The sequence below is a fragment of the Protomyctophum bolini genome, assembly GCF_963924005.1.
Source record: "Protomyctophum bolini genome assembly, chromosome: 12".
Lineage (NCBI taxonomy): Eukaryota > Metazoa > Chordata > Actinopteri > Myctophiformes > Myctophidae > Protomyctophum > Protomyctophum bolini.
In genome coordinates, this window is record NC_137873.1 from 9,304,277 (window position 1) to 9,322,952 (window position 18,676).

Here is an 18,676-nt window from a genome sequence, read left to right on the forward strand (position 1 = left end):
TCACCAGACATGAACCACTGATCCACATGGGACAGACACAAAACGAATAAAACATTGGCTATTAACCTGCATGTTATACTCACCAGGCTCAACTCCATTTTCCTTGATAGCCTCACACGCAAGAAGAAATGACTTTGAACTGCCTTGTAGGTCATCAATGTTGTGTACATATTCTGCTCACTGGTATACATTTATCACTGCCATAACATTTAACAATTCTATAAAATGAAAATTAGCCTGGGTCCTTGTGCTCACTAGGACCACCATGGTCCATGGCATGCACCAAGCATCCTTGGTTACCAATTCAACTTTAAAAGTTATGTTATCCCTAAGGCCATTTATGGATATGGTGAACCCTGTTCCACCATCAGCAACCTAACAGAAAACCTATTTAGCTATATATGCACAAAATGTCAACTTCAGTGTAGAAACACTGATGGGCTTTTGGCATTTCTATTTTTTGGTGTATAATTTTGGAATTGCATGTAGTAAAAGTATCTCTTTAACACTGTCAGAAGATAGTTTAAATTAACGGTCCCCCATAAACTATATTTCCCATTAACAGTTCAAACTTGAGGTGAAACTTTTGAAAAGAATCTGCGTATGAAATGAAAGTACTGATTGGAAAATCAATACGGACTTCGATAAGATACGAGATTTAAAATCAAATAGGAACGTATGTAGGCCTACACTTGAATCCATCCATGCGATGGCAAGTCGGGAACAGCATAGAAAATCAATGTAAATGCATGAATGTGTAACAGTGTATCCTTATACAGCATGCTTATTTATAGTTGGGTTGATCATCTGGTTTTCCACTATCCCACAAAAATGATTCATGAATTTCAACATCTTTCTGTTCTTTCCAGATAGATAAAGCAGATGCAGTAAAAGTTTATGGATCTATTAATTGTTTCTTTCACCGAACATAAGACATCGAATAGTCACACAATTCTGAGAAAGAGGAAAAATACTCCAAATAAACCAGGCCAGAAATGAATAAGGTTTTTGTCGTTTCATTTTAAAACATTTTTCTTTTCATAGCCAGATGATCATCAACATGACATTTGTAGAGTTTAGAATGTTTTTATTATAGTTTATTGTGATAGCATTTTCAATTTTTCTTTTTTTTTCCTTTTTTAAAATTTTCCAAAGAACCAACACAGCAAATAACGTCAAGGAAGGAAAGAAGAGGGAGAAGGTGGAGAGGAATAGAGAAAAGGAGAGGGTAGGCAGGGTAAGGGGAGGGGGGGATACATAGATAAGATATATCGGTCGGTCCATATAGTTAGGATGGATGCTTTCAGGTTTGGCTTCCCCGCCCCCCCGAGCCCCCCAGGGTTCACACATAATACATACCAATAATAAAGATCAGAATAATATTAATAACCGTCATATCTATGAACAAAAAGAGCGAGAAAAAAAACACTTTGCAGAGGAAAGCAACAGGCCTCTAACCCAATTCACTTACACTGCTGTGATATCCAAACTCCCTACAGTAATACAACGTTGCCTGAAAACACCAACAGATAGAGAAGACTATAGTTTTATGTATGCATCATCCATGTATGCATGCATATATGCAGGCTGGTGTGGGAGAGAAACAATGTGCAGCGATACAAGACAACTTCAGTATTGGTACACATTTTTGAACGTGTCGACATTGTACATGTTTATACAGGTTTGTCATTGTGTGTATGAATGCATATACTGTAGCCATGTAGATATGCACGTGTTAAGAACAATGCATCATAAACAAACGTAAAAAAAAATTGAGCCATTTTTGCAGCTGTCCAAATCTCTCTGAGGTTAAGGCAGACAGCTGATGTCAGGTCAGATTTATTGGGCTGTGGTGGGTTTGGTTTTTTTGTCTTTAGGACAAAACTCAGGTAAACAAAAAATTTGGCATTAAAAAATAGATGAAAAAATATAGCGCCAACGTTACTATACAATCTGAGAAGTTGAGGACAGAGTGCAAGAGAGAAAAGGGAGGGAAGGGAAGAAATTCGAGGGTAGATGGGAGGACAAGTAACAAGCAATGAATTAGGCAAAATATGATAAAATCTTGCCTATCACAGCAGGGCCTTGAAGCAAAATACTGCAGCAGTTATCAAGCTCTGATTATAGTACACATCTTCCAGCTAATTCATGGTAGATTTCTGGCTTTGCAAAAGGGATACCGCAAAATTTTAAATTTGAGTCAGTTTACCACCAAGAGCTTGTTATGGGGGGGGGGGGGGGGGGGGGGGATTAAGGTTATACATCATTTATCCTTCACAACCACAGCAACGGGTTGCTAGCACCGCTAATATTTCATCATGTAAACCCTATGGGTCCCCCAAGCCTTAAGCTAACAAGCTAGTTTGGTGACCTTTGATTTCAATGAGGAATGTCAACAATGTTAACTAAATGTTTTTTCTTATGTGAGGCACAAATACCAAACTTCTTACTTGCCATGTTGCGCCCGGTGACAACGCAGAAAAGAAAGACAAAATGCCACGTTATCCCCTTCAGTGAAAGCAAGAGAAATGAAGGGAGCCATATATACACAGAACGCAACAGTTAAATACAGTTAAACAGTACAGCCTTAGTTTAAAACAAAGTTTTTTCCATTTGATTTAATTGTGGCCACTGCTCAAACCTCCTACATGATTCCTTCTCTCTATTTCCTTCAGTTTTCATTTCAATTCCAACTTAGTCACTTTTCACACAACAGTTTGGTCTTTTATTCCCTCCCATGACAGTTTAAAATAAATTGTTTAAACCACAGCCATCTTCTAGTGTTCATTAAATACAATTCAGCTCATGTCAAAAGAAAATTAAAAACAAAAAAACAATAAAGACAAAGAGAAGAATTTACTAAAAACAAAACGGAACAAACTGTGAAAAGAATCCACCACAGTTGGTTTTCTGGACAGACATGTCTTGGTTGCAGTGTGATAGGGCAGTTGCTAATGCCACCTGCACTCTAAACAAAAACAGATGCACTGAAATCACACAATTATATTGTCCCAAATACACAACAGACTGACACAACATGTTAAATATGTTGCTATTAACGCGCTGTGCCTGTATGTGCAAGCAGACAGTTGTGCCATTTCAACAAGTCCATTTTTTGAGTGCCTGCTGTGTGAAGCACAGGAAATACAGTCACCTTCTTTTTATGTCTCTCTCCACTAAGGAAAGCCAGCTCATGATCTATTAAAAAAACATACTTGTAGATATCTTAAGTGTTTAAATACCTCTAATGTGATCATGTTGAGGGACTGACAAATTACGTTCCTCTGTGGAAAAACTGTGCTTTGCCCTGTCCTAGCTGTGGTTACACGTGTCACTAGCTTCTTCTCGTTTTCAGCAAAAATGGATACATTGGCAGCAAGAGCAACAGTATCAGAGATAACATGGCTAAAGATAACCCCGCCATAGGTGGCCATGACTTAAGCCTGATTTATACTTCAGCGGCAAAGTGTTGTGTGATGTGTTGCTCAATTAAAAACATAACTGGAAAAAAAAGTGTAATTTTTTCAGTTGAAAACACTTTATTTTTGTCGAGCGACATGACACACAACACTCCGGCTTCGGGCTTTTAGCGCAACGGCTCTCCAAACTCCAGCAGGTGTGCAATTCTCGATTCGGGTTTTTATAAAAATAAAAGACTTCAAATTCGTTTATTTTTTATAAAATATCAAAACCTGTACACCTCCAGAATTGTGAGAGTGTTCGCCTCTGAACATCTGTTTAGTTGACTTTGTTCCTGCGGGGGGGGGGGGGGGGGTTCCCAGTAGAAGGGAGGCAGAGCGGACGAGGCGTGGCTACTGGCTAGGCCCCTAGGCCCAGTGGAGTAGACGTCCTGAAGACACACACAAAGATGGAGATGGATGGAGAGATGGGGCGACAGCAGGAAACCAGAGAAAAGGAAGAACAGGGATGGATGGAGAGAAGGACCCGGGTGGATGAAGGGACAGAGGGACGAGAATGGAGAGGCTTAAACAAACTTGTTAGTGAGTGAGCATGGCCAGTTATGGAGAAACGCAAGGAGGAGGTCTGGACAAGGGAAGTAGAGGGGACAGCGGGAGGAACAGTGGAAGGAGGGAGAGAGGGGAGGGTCTGAAGAGATGTGTTCAGATGGTGTTCAGCAGCATCCGCCCCCAGCCTGTTGTCCTCCCTGGTTACCGGACAGCGAGGAGTTGGTGGTAGGATGCTGGGGTCCGATCTTAATACCGTTAGCCTGTGCGGAGAGAGAAAAGAGATGTTTGGCTCAATTAGAAGGCCAGGGATTGTTCTTCATTAAAACAGTCTCGGTGGGCGACAGAGTGAGTGGGCGACATTAAAGCCCCCAACAGCATTCTTAAACACCTTCTTTTAGCGTCACAATAGACAGCATTCTGAGGCTCCCGAGGCTGACTTAATGCACTGCTTTGTGAACAAATGTGCATAGTTATTCTCCTAAAATATAAAAGATTTACAGTCAATTTACAAACACAGACAGGCGATGGAAGTGGAGAGAAATAGGAGTGAGAGGCAGTTCTGTGTGCGTGTGCATGTGCGTGCGTGTGTGTGTGTGTGTGTGTGTGTGTGAGAGATGTATGGAGCAGTTACTTTCATCCCTCCCCACTCTGCCCTTCAGACAGGAGTACAGTAGAGCATCTGAGAGCGCGCTCTCTCTCTGTACAGTACAGTGGTCTCTTCTCCTCTCTGGGAGGCTTGCCCTTTCTTGCTGTAGCCCTCGCTCTCTCTCCCTCTTTGGCTCTATATTCATATACACCCCCCCTCCTCCAGTAGCAGCAGTGCCCCTGGGAAACGCTGCGTGCCTTTAAATCACATTTATAGAGCTAAGGCCACGAGGGTGTGTGCGTATGTGTGTGTGCGCTAAGTTTGTGTGTGTTCTCACTGTGCCTGCCAACTGAGGGGGAGGAGGGGGTTCTACTTGGGGTTCCCTCTCTCCCTCTGTCAGCTGATGTGGTTTGGACCGAGTGCCTGGCCTCCCACTCATTTTTTTCCTTCTTCCCTCCCCCCTTCCTCCTCCTACTACTACTAATAACAAACAGACCAATGGCGGAAGAGGGGCTCGTCTGCCTCTGGCTCTGGCTAGCTGGATAACAGCCTGGACGACTGGCCCAAAAAGCGGTTGAATCAGTGACAGCCAGGCAGGCTGGCTGGCTGGCTAGCTGGCTGCCTGAGTGGCACACATGACTACTAGACTGGCCCGAAGGACCCGGCTTGCGGCGGTGTGGCTTTACAGACTGCATGAGCAACTGGCTGGGTTGGCTGACTGACTGTCTGTCTTACTGCTGCTTGACTGAGACCTTGTGGGATGTGAGGAATTTATGACCTGGCAGGGTGCCAAGCAGAGAGAGGGAGGAGAGAGAGGTGGGAGGGCAGCAGCAGTAAAGCAGGAGAGGGAGAGAGAGAGCAGGGGGACAAAAAGACGGAAGGGAGCGAGTGGAAAGTAGAGCAATGGTGGGAGAGAGATAGTTGTATAGAGAGAGAGAGAGAGAGAGAGAGAGAGAGAGAGAGATGTATAGAGAGAGAGAGATAGTTGTAGAGAGAGAGAGAGAGAGACAAAAGCCGCTGGGTGTGGGTAGGAGGAGGGAGAGGAATGCTGGAAGTTTGGCTTGGCTGGACTCAATGGAGGGCCTAGCCCATAAGCCTCCCCCCTTCCCTTTGAGGCGAGAGGGAGCGTGGCAAACCACAGACATACTCCCAGAGATACCACAGAGACGAGAGAGAGAGGGGGGAAACAGAGAGAGATGAGGGGGAAAAGGACAAGAGAAAGGCAAGGAGAGAAGAGTCTGTCTTACCTCATTGTTGATATCAAACACACCCTCCTGGATCTTCTCGTAGATCTCCTTGGCTGTGTTGATGAATGCCTGAGAAAGACAGAGAGAGGTGAGGGAGCAATAGAGCCTTCGTTATTATTACATCTGTTTATGTTTAACTCATGATAATCAAAAGTTAGATATATAAAAAGGCAGAAGAGAAAGAAAAAAAACACGTTCACAGGAAGGCAGCAGGCATTAAGGCCGCGGATGAGGAATGTTGAAGTAGTCTTGTTTGTATTGGACCTCGTTCAGGGCATTAGCGTCCAAACCCATTTGTGTGAGTGTTATGAGCAGAGCGGAGTAGCCAGCGACTGGCTTCCCACAGGCCTCCCAGACAGAGCTACTGGTTTGGGTTTTAATGGTACCACAGATCAACACTACTGCAGTATGTACGACGTGGTCACAGGACAAAGCAGAATCTAATTTGGGATCAATGTCCATCATCGCTTCCCCGAAGCCCCTTTCCCACTGTAAAAAACACACAATCCTCCAACACCAGCTAACATCTGGCTTCTGTCTTTAGCGGGAAAGGTTACAATCGGCATTCATTCCCGGGACAAATGACTCGTCACAGGTATTTATTGGCTCCAGCTCCGATTGTCAATGATGGAACCAGCACATAGACCAGTAAGTAGATAGATATGCAAATCTCTGCCCCTTTTTCCGGGACACTATAATATAGTTTGCAACGGGAAGAGGAAATCTAGAGACCAAGGGCTCTACCGTGTGAGTATATCACTCATATTTCTTCCCCTGAAAATAAATCTGCGAACCTGAAAAAGTATTTACAACATGACCTATACAGTAATGATTACAACCATTTACTTTGGAATTCCCATTCCCAAGTAAATGAGAATTCGTCAGAACTTTGTAGAAGCAATTTGAACATTTCTGGAAATTAGAATCCTCTATTATACCACCCCCTGAGTCATCCATTTTCATAGTTGCAAGGGTTCCCAAAAGAAACATTTTGATCGGTTTGGATAGTTTTAATTATTGTGCATCGCCTCTGGACAGCACACATCTGAGAGAAAAGATAGCAAGAGATGTGAGTGAGTGTGAGAGCGACACGACAGATACAGAGAGACACAGACACACCCCCCCCCCCCCCCCCCCCCCTAGGGCCCTGTGCTGGGATTAAACTGGTGCAGAAGGCCCTGGGACCAGTGTGATACTACACACTACTGGTGGCAACAGCCGTTTCACAGCCATCCATCTGTGAGGAATAATAATAATAAAAGAAACAGTGCCCCCATCTGGTAAAATGCACACATTGTAACACGCTTGAATAAAAAAAGTAAAAAAAAAAAAACCACCCTGTAAACTAAGGGTTGTCTGCTTTCTTAAAAGCATGCTGTGAAATGTGTTCTCTTTACATTTTACAAACAGCACACCGATGATGAGGCGAGTTAATGTCATTCTGTGTCCGCGAGGCTATTGCATTGGAAGCCCTAATGAACGTAAAGATGGATGGGTGGATGGAGGGCATAAAAGAACAGAACCAAAGAAAACAGGAGTGGGAAATGAGAAGAGAGTATGTTATGGGAATGTGCATCTCTGAGGGTCTTTCCAGCAGAATGGTGTCCACCCACGGACCCTGACGACCAGCCGAGGACTCCGATTGGCTGCTGGCTGTCACCGAGGGGAGGAAGGGGGTCATGAATATGTATGAGATATAACTGCTTGATGCACAGCTACGAAGGGGAGGAGGGGAGGTACATATCAGTTACTAGAGAGGGAGCAATAGAGATGGAGGGAGGAGAGAAGAGGGGGAGAGAGGGGGGGGGGGAGAAAGAGAGGGAGAGAGAGTGAGGGGGAGAGGGAAAAAGAGGACAGAGAGAAGGATGGAAGGTAGAAAGGAATAAAAATGAGTAAATGATGGACGGCAAGGGACGGAACGATAGAGATGGAGGGAAATGGAGAGCGGGAAGGGAGAGAGAGAGAGAGAGAGAGAGAGAGAGGAGACGTAGGGTATCAGGAGGATTGAGAGGACACTAATGAGACAAATTAATCATACCACACACAAGCAAGCACACACATGCACTCACACATGCACTCACACATGCACTTTTCCTGTATTCAACACCTCAGGAGAACAGCTGTGCGTGTACGTATACGCGCGTGCGTGTGTGTGTGTGTGCGCGCAACTGATAGTGTAGGGCATGAGAGGGGGGGGGGGGGGGGAAATCAATGTAAACACACACACACACACGATGGTGCCCAAGGCCTGGCGTGCTGTGGTGTGTAGGATGGGATTATTTATGTGATTGGATAAGTGAGAGAGGGGTCCCTGAAGACATCACCATGCATTCATTAAATATACCAACACTCTGTGTGTGTGTGTGTGTGTGTGTGTGTGTGGGTGTGTGTGTGACTACACAACAATTGGGCTGTGTGTATGTATTAACACGGCTATTTATGGTACATGCCATGAAGTGACGAAGGCACTTCATTTGGTACAACAGCTTTGGTTGGGTGGGTAAACTGGGTATGCATGTGGATTTGTTATGGCAGGTCGGGTCTTCATAAGCTGTGTGCCAACAGACGAGCCACTCACAGGTTGTGCCGTTTTCAAAGTAAAATGGGCAATTACTTGCACAACATCAGAATATTGATGATCAATAGTCAGCGCTTGAATGCATAAATTATTGATTGATCTTTTGGGGGTTTTTGTCTTTGTTTTTACTTTAGATTTTTGTAAAGTGATACTCCTGTGTTACCGTTAAGCAGCGTCTAATTCTAACATCACTGACGTACTGCAAGAGAGCATCCAAAAGAAGGTCGAAAAGTGGTGAAGACAACAATGCTGTAGCCACTGGACCACAATTCTCCTCTCAGGATGTTCTTTGTAAACCTCATAGTAACAGAGGGAGAGGCGACATTCGCCAAATGCTACGACAACAAATCTCAGATTTTTTCAACTGCTCCCAACATCCCCAGCTTGCGTCTGCACCACCGTAATGTTCATATGCTTATAGACAACACAATAATAAGCCTGAGCTAATCATTCTGAGAGATCAAATGACATGTGCCGTGCGTCATAATCAGCCTATACATACTAGTGTTTACATGTACATGAACAAGAATGTCATAACAGTACGACACAAGAGAGAAAAGTAAAGAAAATGTGCAGACTAAGGAAAAACGTGTGTGTGTGTGTATACAATATTGAGAATAACAATCGTCCAGGGTGCAACTACTTGGCGATTACAGATCAACTGCATATAACATACTCTCGTGTGTGTGCAGTGTGCCAACAGTGTTGCTTCTCTTAGCTCCTCTAGAAGCAGTCAGAAATGAAGCACTAGTATATCCATCAGATCAAACCACGGAGAGCGCCCTGGATTAGGAGAGACGAGGCATTCTTTCTGCCGCGCTAACAGCTAAGTCTACGGGAAGCTAATATGGCTGTAGAGCGCGAAGGACGGTGGCCGAGAGTCGGACTGCAAAGGGGAAAAAAATCTGAATATTCTTCTCTCGCCTGGTATCATTGAGGATGCGGATGAGGATTCCCTAGGACGTGTGGCCACGTCCTACGGACGGAAACGGTTAAGTGTTTGTTCTCTTACCTCCTCTACATTAGAAGCGGTCTTTGCTGAGGTTTCCATGAATATGAGGCCATGTTCTCTGGCAAATGCCTCTCCCTCCTCCTTCTTCACCTCTCTCCTTGACTCCAGGTCACTAAACGCACACACATACAGATACACATCAACACAGACGCACATAGGAGCAATTGCATCAGAGTAGACCACATGCTACACTAGCTTACGTCTATTCAAGGTTACAGTAATGTTATCAAGACTGCATGGGATGGCACGTTGTGCACACTGCAGTCTGTGAGTCTGTGGCTGATATTTTTTAGAAGGATGTGAGCGATGACTCTTGTAGCAACTGAGCAAAAGCAGGTAGAATATTTCAACCCCTTGGAAGATTGTGGACACATTTTGTGGACTGATTTCACAATGGCCATTTCTCAGACCGGGTCTGACATTTTTAGTCTCCATGCATATGTACATAGAATGTGATGCAAGGCCTCATCGAAGCACATGGTCGATAGAACGCTTACCTCTTGTTTCCGATGAGCATGATGACCATGTTAGAGTTGGAATGTTGGCGTGCGTCCTCTAACCAAGTTGTCAAGTGGTTGAAGGTGTCCCTTCTGTCGAACACATAGAGACACAGCAGTCAGCAAATTATTATTCAGTCTTATACACTGACTGCTTACATATTACTTAGCCACAAGTGTAGATACTGCAGACAGGAAAGCAATAAAAGCACACTTCATTTATTCTAGTATGCGACTATGCGTGTCTGACCAACTCTGTATTTATGTTTGACTGAACTCTTTTTAAATTGTATGTGGAGCCTTTTCTCCCTTTACACTTCATTCAATGTCTTCCACCGTTTTGTTTTTGTGTGTGGTCCACTGGAAGCCGCTCCCTCCCTGCACTGCTCTGCTCTACGTGGTCGAAATGAACATTCTCAGTGCAAAAATACGTCAAAATAATCTCTCTCTGCCCTGCTGTCACACAGTTCACAACTGGATAAGTAAACTTTCCAGCCGGAGGAAAGGCCAATAATGTCATGGGAGGCTGAACCACAGGGGACTGGTGTGTATTCAATGGGAATTATCAGCATCCCAGTTTCAGCTGCTGGCGATGACACTGTCCCTCTCTCCATGTTTGTCCATCTGGATTTTTTCTTTTTTTTTTTTAGAGAGAGAAGGAACTAGAAACGTCCTGGTTCATACGAGTGCACGCCGACTACGGAGGTTCCATGGCTCCATTTGATTGGCTGCGTTACCTTGTGATGTCGTAGACTAGCAGTGCTCCGGCTGCTCCTCTGTAGTAAGACCTGGTGATGGAACGGAATGACTCCTGACCAGCCTGGAGATGTAGAAATAAATGGATATTCATTAACATCCGAGTAAGATGAACGCTTTTAAGTTTTTCCATACATACACAAAGGAGATAAATATATCTGAAACAAGAAATTGTGATGAAATGGATTAATTCCCGTTTATCGTGGTAAAAAAATAAATGCACACACAGTAACAAACAAGAAGTCAAGATTCTCGCAAATTGGCGCATGCCCAGTCCCTGGTTTTAGTCCTGATCCCCTAGTGGATTCCAGCTCCTGGTGTTCGAGTCAGCTGGGAATAGTGAGTAAGGGGACAGAGCAGGGCCTGTTATGTGGACACAATGGACTTCTCTCTGACACAATCCCTGTTGTCTCCCCGCTTTTTAAAGTCTCTCTCCCTCTCCCTCTCTTTCTGCTTTCCAAAGTCTCTCTCTCTCTCTCTCTCCGACAGTGTTCTTCAGATCAAACCTGCTTCACTCTAGTTACAGTGCAGTCTCCAAACTCAGCAGCAACTTGTCCACTGTACTTCCCTGGCTGCACCATACAATTTCTCATTCTCTGTTCATGGGTCTAGTCCGCTCCACGCTTCTGTCCCTCATACACTGCCTTTCACTACTCTCCAACGGGGGTGTCAAGACTGACCCCTCGCTCGTTTTTGTAGGACCGCTGATGCGACCAACTCAGGCTTCCCACACACTTTTTTTCTTCCCAAAACCTTTCCAGAATATTTAACCCAATTTCCAGGCGCAATAATGAGTCTCTTTCAACTATGTGCAATGCCCAAAGACAGGCAGTGTAGCAAAAATAAAGCATTTATTCCATTCCAAATGTTATGTCAAAGTTATACATGATAAATGTATAAAATGTACTGTATATATATTGTAGTGACCCCGCAACACACCCGGCCATAACTTGGCATATCTTGGCATTGGCCGTTGCCTGCAGAGCTGGTGACCAGGGTGGGATTCAAGCTTGGTGCGCAAAAAGTTACAATACGTATAAACAACCATATGCATTACATGTATGTTACAAATTTCATGTAATGTTATACATGTTTTGGAAAATGTATTTGTATTAACTAAATCCAAACCAAAAACAATACACAGTCAAATACTTTTCCAGGACCATTGATAAACCTTCCAAACCTTCTAATTTCAACATATTTCCAGGAATGTCATGACTGTGGGGACCCTGCACCACTGTGCTCCCTCAGCACCTGTACAATAGAGACACCGCGTGTGAAGTCCATCGCTCAAGCAGGAGACCCGGACGGTTCTCGACATATGCACGCAGGGGATTCTAGGCATGTATCAATCCATAATAATAATAATAGCTTATTAGCGCATTTAAAGTTTGATAATAATTCTACGCTCTCTCTGCAGTGTAACACTGTTGGCTCTGTGTGCTTTTAACCCGGTAGCAAATACACAGTACACCGCTCTATAGTCTTAAAGGAGAATTCCATACTAAAAGGCTTTCTTACCTTTCTTTGTAGTTGTTACGTCCTCATCAAAGAGGTCCAGGTGTTATTTTGTGCAAAAGCTCCTTATTGGCTATTTCCCCTACCATAAGCCCTAAATGAATTGCATTGAATTGAATGGGATATATGGGGTGTTGTGCTAATTCGCTTATTTCCATCGCTCAAAATTATATATTTTTTGTATATATCCTCTCTTCATAATGTAAATAATAACCCAAGCGGCACACTTTACTACTTATTTCGATGGAAATAAGCGAATTAGCACAACACCCCATACATCCCATTCAATTCAATGCAATGCATTGAAGGATTATGGTAGGGGAAATAGCCAAAAAGGAGCTTTTGCACAAAATAACACCTGGACCTCTTTGATGGGGACGTAACAACTACAAAGAAAGGTAAGAAAGGCTTTTAGTATGGAATTCTCCTTTAACAGACAGCTGCAGCCTCTCCTTCTCAAAGGATGCATCCCAACAGGCAGACAACCAGGCCATGAGTCAGTCAGTCAGTCAGTAATGCCATTAGTGTATAAATGATAAATGAGTTCAAAAAAGAGAACGCTGTGTCTGTCTGCCATCTGGTGCGCGCACACATGCACACACACACACACACACACACACACACACACACACACACACACACACACGCACACGATATATCTGTCTCCCCTGGTTCTTCTTTAGAAGCCTCTAACCTCTGAGACCACTAGAAGGCTGCCAGGTAACAGTACAATGTTGTGCGTTTTATTTGGAGGTGTCTTCAACAAACTGTTTGTGAGCCACAAGTGAAACACTTAAGCTTCTATTGACTTTGGGGTATTTGACCTCAGGGAGTGCGTCCTAACGAGCCATGAAGGAAAAAGACATGGTGTCCTTGCTGCAATGGGCAGATGACCAGAGTCAGAGCATCCTGTGGAGTTTCAGACTAGCTCCACTGTGGCTCATAGAGCTCTGACTCCACCTGCTGGCCAGCATGTTAACTGCACCTAAATTGCATCACATTATGGACATTGACGTGTCAATAAAATGACATAATACAGTGTTCCCTCTACAATTAGTTTAGCAGAGGAGGGTGGTGGCATAGGAATGTTATCGTCTCAATCTGGGTTGGTGTGGGTGTGCGTGACCCCCCCCCCCCACCACACACATCCAGATAGTATGGAAACACTGTCTGCTCTTAGAAATGCTCTGCTAATGTTTTAAAGACGTAGTGAAATGAAAAATACAGTTCACACTTTTAGACAATATATCTGGTCATCATATGGGCATACCTAACAATGGATGCCAAAACTATAGGATCATTTCTATTTTTGGGTATTTTTATATCAAAAGTCCATAAAGATCTAATTTTAATTACTTCCTTTGAACGACGAAACGTAATGCGTGTATGCGACATAAAACACACAAGGGGGACAACTTCAAATATTGGCAAGATAGTATATTCAATAGTTGCTTGATAGATTAAAAACTGATTATCCAACATTCCGTCAACTCACTTACATTGGATAGTGAAACCGTTCCCAAGCTGAAATTCTTAGCACACAAATTAAAGCAAACAAAATGGATTCTGCCTTTTGTTTTTTGTATGTTCATAACGATTGTGTTTGTTATTGTGCAAACGTCTATTTACCAGTGAGTCGGTCGCAGAAGCTTATTGCCTACCATGACTACTTCCTGATTTTTATTTTCTCCAAAAGACGCTGAACCAGGTTTTGTAATACATGCTGAACCAGGTTTTGTAATACATGTATGGGCAGAATCCACTTCAATGTTCTCATTCACTTGTTAAAAGTGGGACATTGTGACCCCTTTTCACTGGATGATAAATATTGGTGCGAAAAATCTGTATTTGCAGATGCTCAACATCAAATGATCGGATCGGGAGAAAGAAAAAAACGTGATCGGGACATCCCTAGTTATTTAGTGCTGGCAAGGTAAACAAAACCCAAATAAGTAAGCCTTGTAGAGCCATGAGACCCATAGGGCAGGAGCCTATCTCCCGTTTCTGTAGCTCGAGGAAGTAAGTACACACCCTGGACATGATGTACAAGTACACACCCTGGACATGACGCTAGCATGTCGCAGTGACTTACCCCAATCCAACCCTTGATGCTGCAGAGTTTGTCACTCAGCATCAAGGGTTGGATTGAGGTAAGTCCCTGCAGGGAGACACTGAGTCTTTGGTATGACCCGGCCAGTTCGAATCCAGACCTCAGTCTCAGGGCGGACACTCAAGGCCACTGAGCCCGCTACCAAAAGTATGTCCTTTAAACGTTGAACAGCCCTGTGTTACAACATGCTTTCAAGTAGTCAGTTTCACCATGTTCTTTAGTTTAAAGACCCCCAAAAAAGGTGAAACACTGATGAAGGATTATGAGGGGGGGGGGGGGGAAACATGGTCTCAGCCACGACTTTGGCCTGGTGGAGACAACAATCATTCTTTTGTTTTAATATTCATAATTATGGCATACAGCTCATGAAAATCAAAAAATCCAATCTATTTTTTTTGAATATTAGACATAATCCAGAAATGCCGACCATTTTAAAAGTATATTAATGTATGCAGTCAATTCTTGATCTGGGCTACTTTTTAACAAATGATTTCATCAATGGGGTGTGGCATGGAGGTGATCAGCCTGTGGCACTGTTGAGGTGTTATGGAAGCCGAGGTTTGCTTTTATGTCTCAGACCTTCCTCTTGACAATACAACCTAGATTCTCTGTGGGGTTCAGGTCAGGCTAGTTGGCACAGTAATACCATAGTCCTGCAACGAGTCGGATCCACGGGCAACAGGTTAACAGGTTAACAGGTCGGGTACGGGCAGAACGCAACGCGGGTGGGTGACCTTTTTTAATCAGTGTGCCCGCACTGCACGGTTATAAACAGCAGCTGAGCTGGGGGTTTTCCTCAACAGGCTGCAGCCTATAGCCTATATTTTCGTTCACGCTGATTATCAAGGGATTATAATGCCAACATTCAACACAAGATGTAAAGCTAACCTAGGTAATGTTGGCCTAATGCGTCACTCTGTCTAAGTGTAAATAAAGTTAAAAAGATTAGCCTGATGAGTGATGACCATGTTTGAAACGACTCATCAGGCTAATCTTTTTTTTATCATCCTCTCCTTGTTGATATATTATGCCAATATGCCATTTAGGTCGAAATAATTATATAACTTCATGTTGTGATAATAAGCAACTACATGTCTTCCGTTCTGTGTGCAACACACTGCCGTGTCTCATGTAATATTCTAATATTTTGAGATAGGATCTTTTGATTTTCATGAGCCGTATGCCATAATCATCTACCGGTAGATTAAAACAATGTAAAAACACAGATGCTGTCCCGGATTGAAAGCTATAAAACGTATAGGTTACACAGTACACAGTACACCCTTAGGGAACCCCACTCAACAAAGTATATAGGGTTTATATGGTATTTTTGTAATTACCTGTGAATAAAGCTATGGGCATATGTGGAAAACAAGCGATTGCCGGGCATTTGTCCTCAATATCCAAACTCGGTCAACAACAAAAAACGGGCATGTCCGGATAAAAATCCATTACATCATGGTCATGCTATTATCAAACATTTGTATATTACCGTGTCCCAGATCTGCAGTTTGATCTGTTTTCCATCTATAGTGATCATCCTCGCTCCAAACTCCACACCTGGACACACACACACATACAAATCATTGTTATTTCATATGGCCACACCATCAAGGTAAAATGAAGCTTCATATGCGTCTATCAGAAGGAATCCTGTTGCTAACATCGTAACAGTGCAACAACAGTTCTACTGATAGTTTCAGACAGCACATCAGAGCATCTGCCATATTTATTGACTGAGACATTGGCATCAGCTGCAGTGTCGTACACTCTCAGAGGGGGTTCTTACCAATAGTGAGGTCGTGAACTGGCTGAAACCTCTTGTCTGTGAACTGTAGTAATAGACATGACTTCCCCACACCTGAAACAGAAAAACACACACAAACTCAGTCCCAGGAGTTGTGAAACAGATCCTTAGACAGTACACATGCATGCACACACAGCCTCGTTATCAATTATTGTTACACAGAAGTCTGAGTATCCACTTAAACACACACACGATAACAAAGAAAAATTGGATTTTCAACAAGAACCAGTAGTTAGTTGTAGATCTAAGGTTAGATGGCATCACGTAGTTTAATTGTATAACCATGTCCGTGTATGACTTGGGGAAAATCATACCACATGATCACGATACTGTACATTATCATACTGTGTGCTGCAGAAGATGGTTGAAGTGTGATTCACATTATATTCACTTGAGGAATCACAGAGAGGGAAGGGAGGTAGTTTGTTGACCTCTGTAGACAGATAGTCAGATACTGGCTCGTGATGGGCTCGATTAACCCATTCTGACCCGAGATCAGATTCTAAAAATGTCTTCTACATCCTGACAGTTTTCTGAAAAAGCTACGCTTCTATGTCAGTCGTTCTTCGATTTTTCAAAAACAGCAGACGCACAAGCTCGTAGCGCGACACTCGGTGGCGCGCTATGAGCTTGTAGATCTGCTATTTTTCAATAGCTAAAGCATAACATGATGCCAACACCAAAAGGGGTTCCCGGGTAAAAAAAGAAAAGAAAAAGAGCCCATCTACAACGCATTGTCAGCTTGTAGATGGATGTTGTACAACATGGATCTTAGATTTGTTTGTGTGACTTTTCATGAAAGACTACTTTGAAGTATGCATCATATTGTTCACCACTGGTGTTTACCGTCTAATTAAGAGCCAGTCTCAGGCCAGACGGCTGGGTATGCTGGAGGATTAATGCCCTCTCTTGCTCACACAGGATGTTGCTTTTCTCATCCACAGAGGTCTACAGCAGAAAGGTTAATGTTGATAGAAAGAACCTTTAGGAAATAAAGTAGTGTCTCGTGCATGTGTACGTGGCAGCCAGGCTGGACATCAAAATGGAACTCTCCACCCACCCATTGTTTGAAGAATCAACTCTTATCAGTCTGTTTCTAACACCCAATTACCGTGCAGCAGCTTTACCCCCATCTTTTCACAGTGTGATATTATAAACAGGCTTTCTTAAAGCAATGTTCCATTTACGGCACTTTGCAGAGTTCACAAAAGAGCACCAATAATGGCCAGTTGGCCACTGTTGGGAACCATAATAGTCTGAGTTTTGCCAATGACTATAGGCCCATTTATATTCCCTTTACGTATGAAAATAAATATATCTGATTCAAATGTGAAGTAACCATCACTGCTCAGATACTACTACTGCGTCTTTTGCATTGGCATGGATGTTAAGCAATACATTCAGTAGAGTGCAGTTCATGGTCAAAGGTTTCACTTTAAGAAATCTTGCATAAAGACGGATTAATAGAAAGCAGAAAATGGACAAAAGACTAACATTGACATTAAATTAAAAGTACATAGTGCACAGCACTGATGCATTCTGAACGGTCAATCCCCACTCAGTCAGAAGGCATCTACACATCTATCAATGTCACGGCTTTAGCCGAAATTGACAACACACAGGAAAGACTATATTAGTGCGTGTCTGTGTCACGCATCGAAAATAGTCTACATGATCACCTAACAAGCTTGTAGTCGATAGGTTATTTATATAACACGCAATCAAGCATAAATTAGGCAGAACATTTTCATTGCTCATCTCTGCAGACTCTGCCTCCTTATTTGCATAATAACTCAACTCGAGACAGGTGATTGGTCAAACAGGAGGCCAACCTCCCCAACATCCAGGGGGTCAGAGGGCATTGCCATAGCAACAGATGGCACTAGCTCCCGTGTTCAGAGCGACCATTTTAGCCCCAAATGTCAACAGTCACCATAAGGGAGACATTATCGGAGATGGAAGGGTGATAATGTAATTGTTCACCTCCAGCTGAAGGCATGTCTCACCAGATTCTTGCTGACAGGTTTAACGCATAAAAGAAGATGAATGTTGCAAGGCAACCGTTTAACATTCTTAGAACTTGTTTTGTTTTCGTCCCAGACACTAGTTTCTCTTTTCAACAAGGACTGTAGTTACACAATCACGGTTTGTATACTATAGATAGAGAGACAGACAGACACACACACACACACAGTCTGTCAGTCAGTCAGTCGGACACAAAAAAAAAGTTTGAGCTATTCTCAAACATTTTAGAGAAAAATCAATGTAAAAGTGTTACAACTGTGACTGAGATGATAGCAAACATTCCTCTGATCATACAACGCAGCAACGCTTAGCAGCTGTGGTAACATTGTTACTTCTAAGAGTACAGATCAGCTATGTTGAAAGAGATACACAGAGAGAGAGAGAGAGAGAGACCTTCCTCTTTATTGTTTCCCAGGGTTACCATCACCAGGCAGTGGCGTTGCTAGGCAGGGGCTCTGTGGTGATGGGAGGATGGAGAGAGAGACTCTTGTATATTGTAGCGGTCTGGTGGTAACCTTCTATGTCCAAAACTGTTCTTGCGCATTCTGGGCACTAGCCGCCTCCAATGCCTG

The 18,676-nt window shown here is 43.3% G+C and overlaps 1 protein-coding gene across 1 annotated transcript in view; it reads right to left on the reverse strand.

Moving 5' to 3' along the window:
* Positions 1-1,000: 1,000 nt before the first annotated feature.
* rab2a (RAB2A, member RAS oncogene family) overlaps positions 1,001-18,676 on the reverse strand; it is a 29,739-nt gene continuing 12,063 nt past the window's right edge. Inside the window, exons 2-8 of the mRNA XM_080778350.1 lie at positions 16,062-16,133; positions 15,765-15,832; positions 10,626-10,708; positions 9,889-9,981; positions 9,392-9,503; positions 5,802-5,870; positions 1,001-4,228 (exon numbers count right to left, since the gene is read on the reverse strand). Of these exons, the coding sequence (XP_080634476.1) occupies positions 4,133-4,228; positions 5,802-5,870; positions 9,392-9,503; positions 9,889-9,981; positions 10,626-10,708; positions 15,765-15,832; positions 16,062-16,133 (593 nt within the window). The 3' untranslated portion in view covers positions 1,001-4,132. The remainder of the gene's footprint in view (positions 4,229-5,801; positions 5,871-9,391; positions 9,504-9,888; positions 9,982-10,625; positions 10,709-15,764; positions 15,833-16,061; positions 16,134-18,676) is intronic.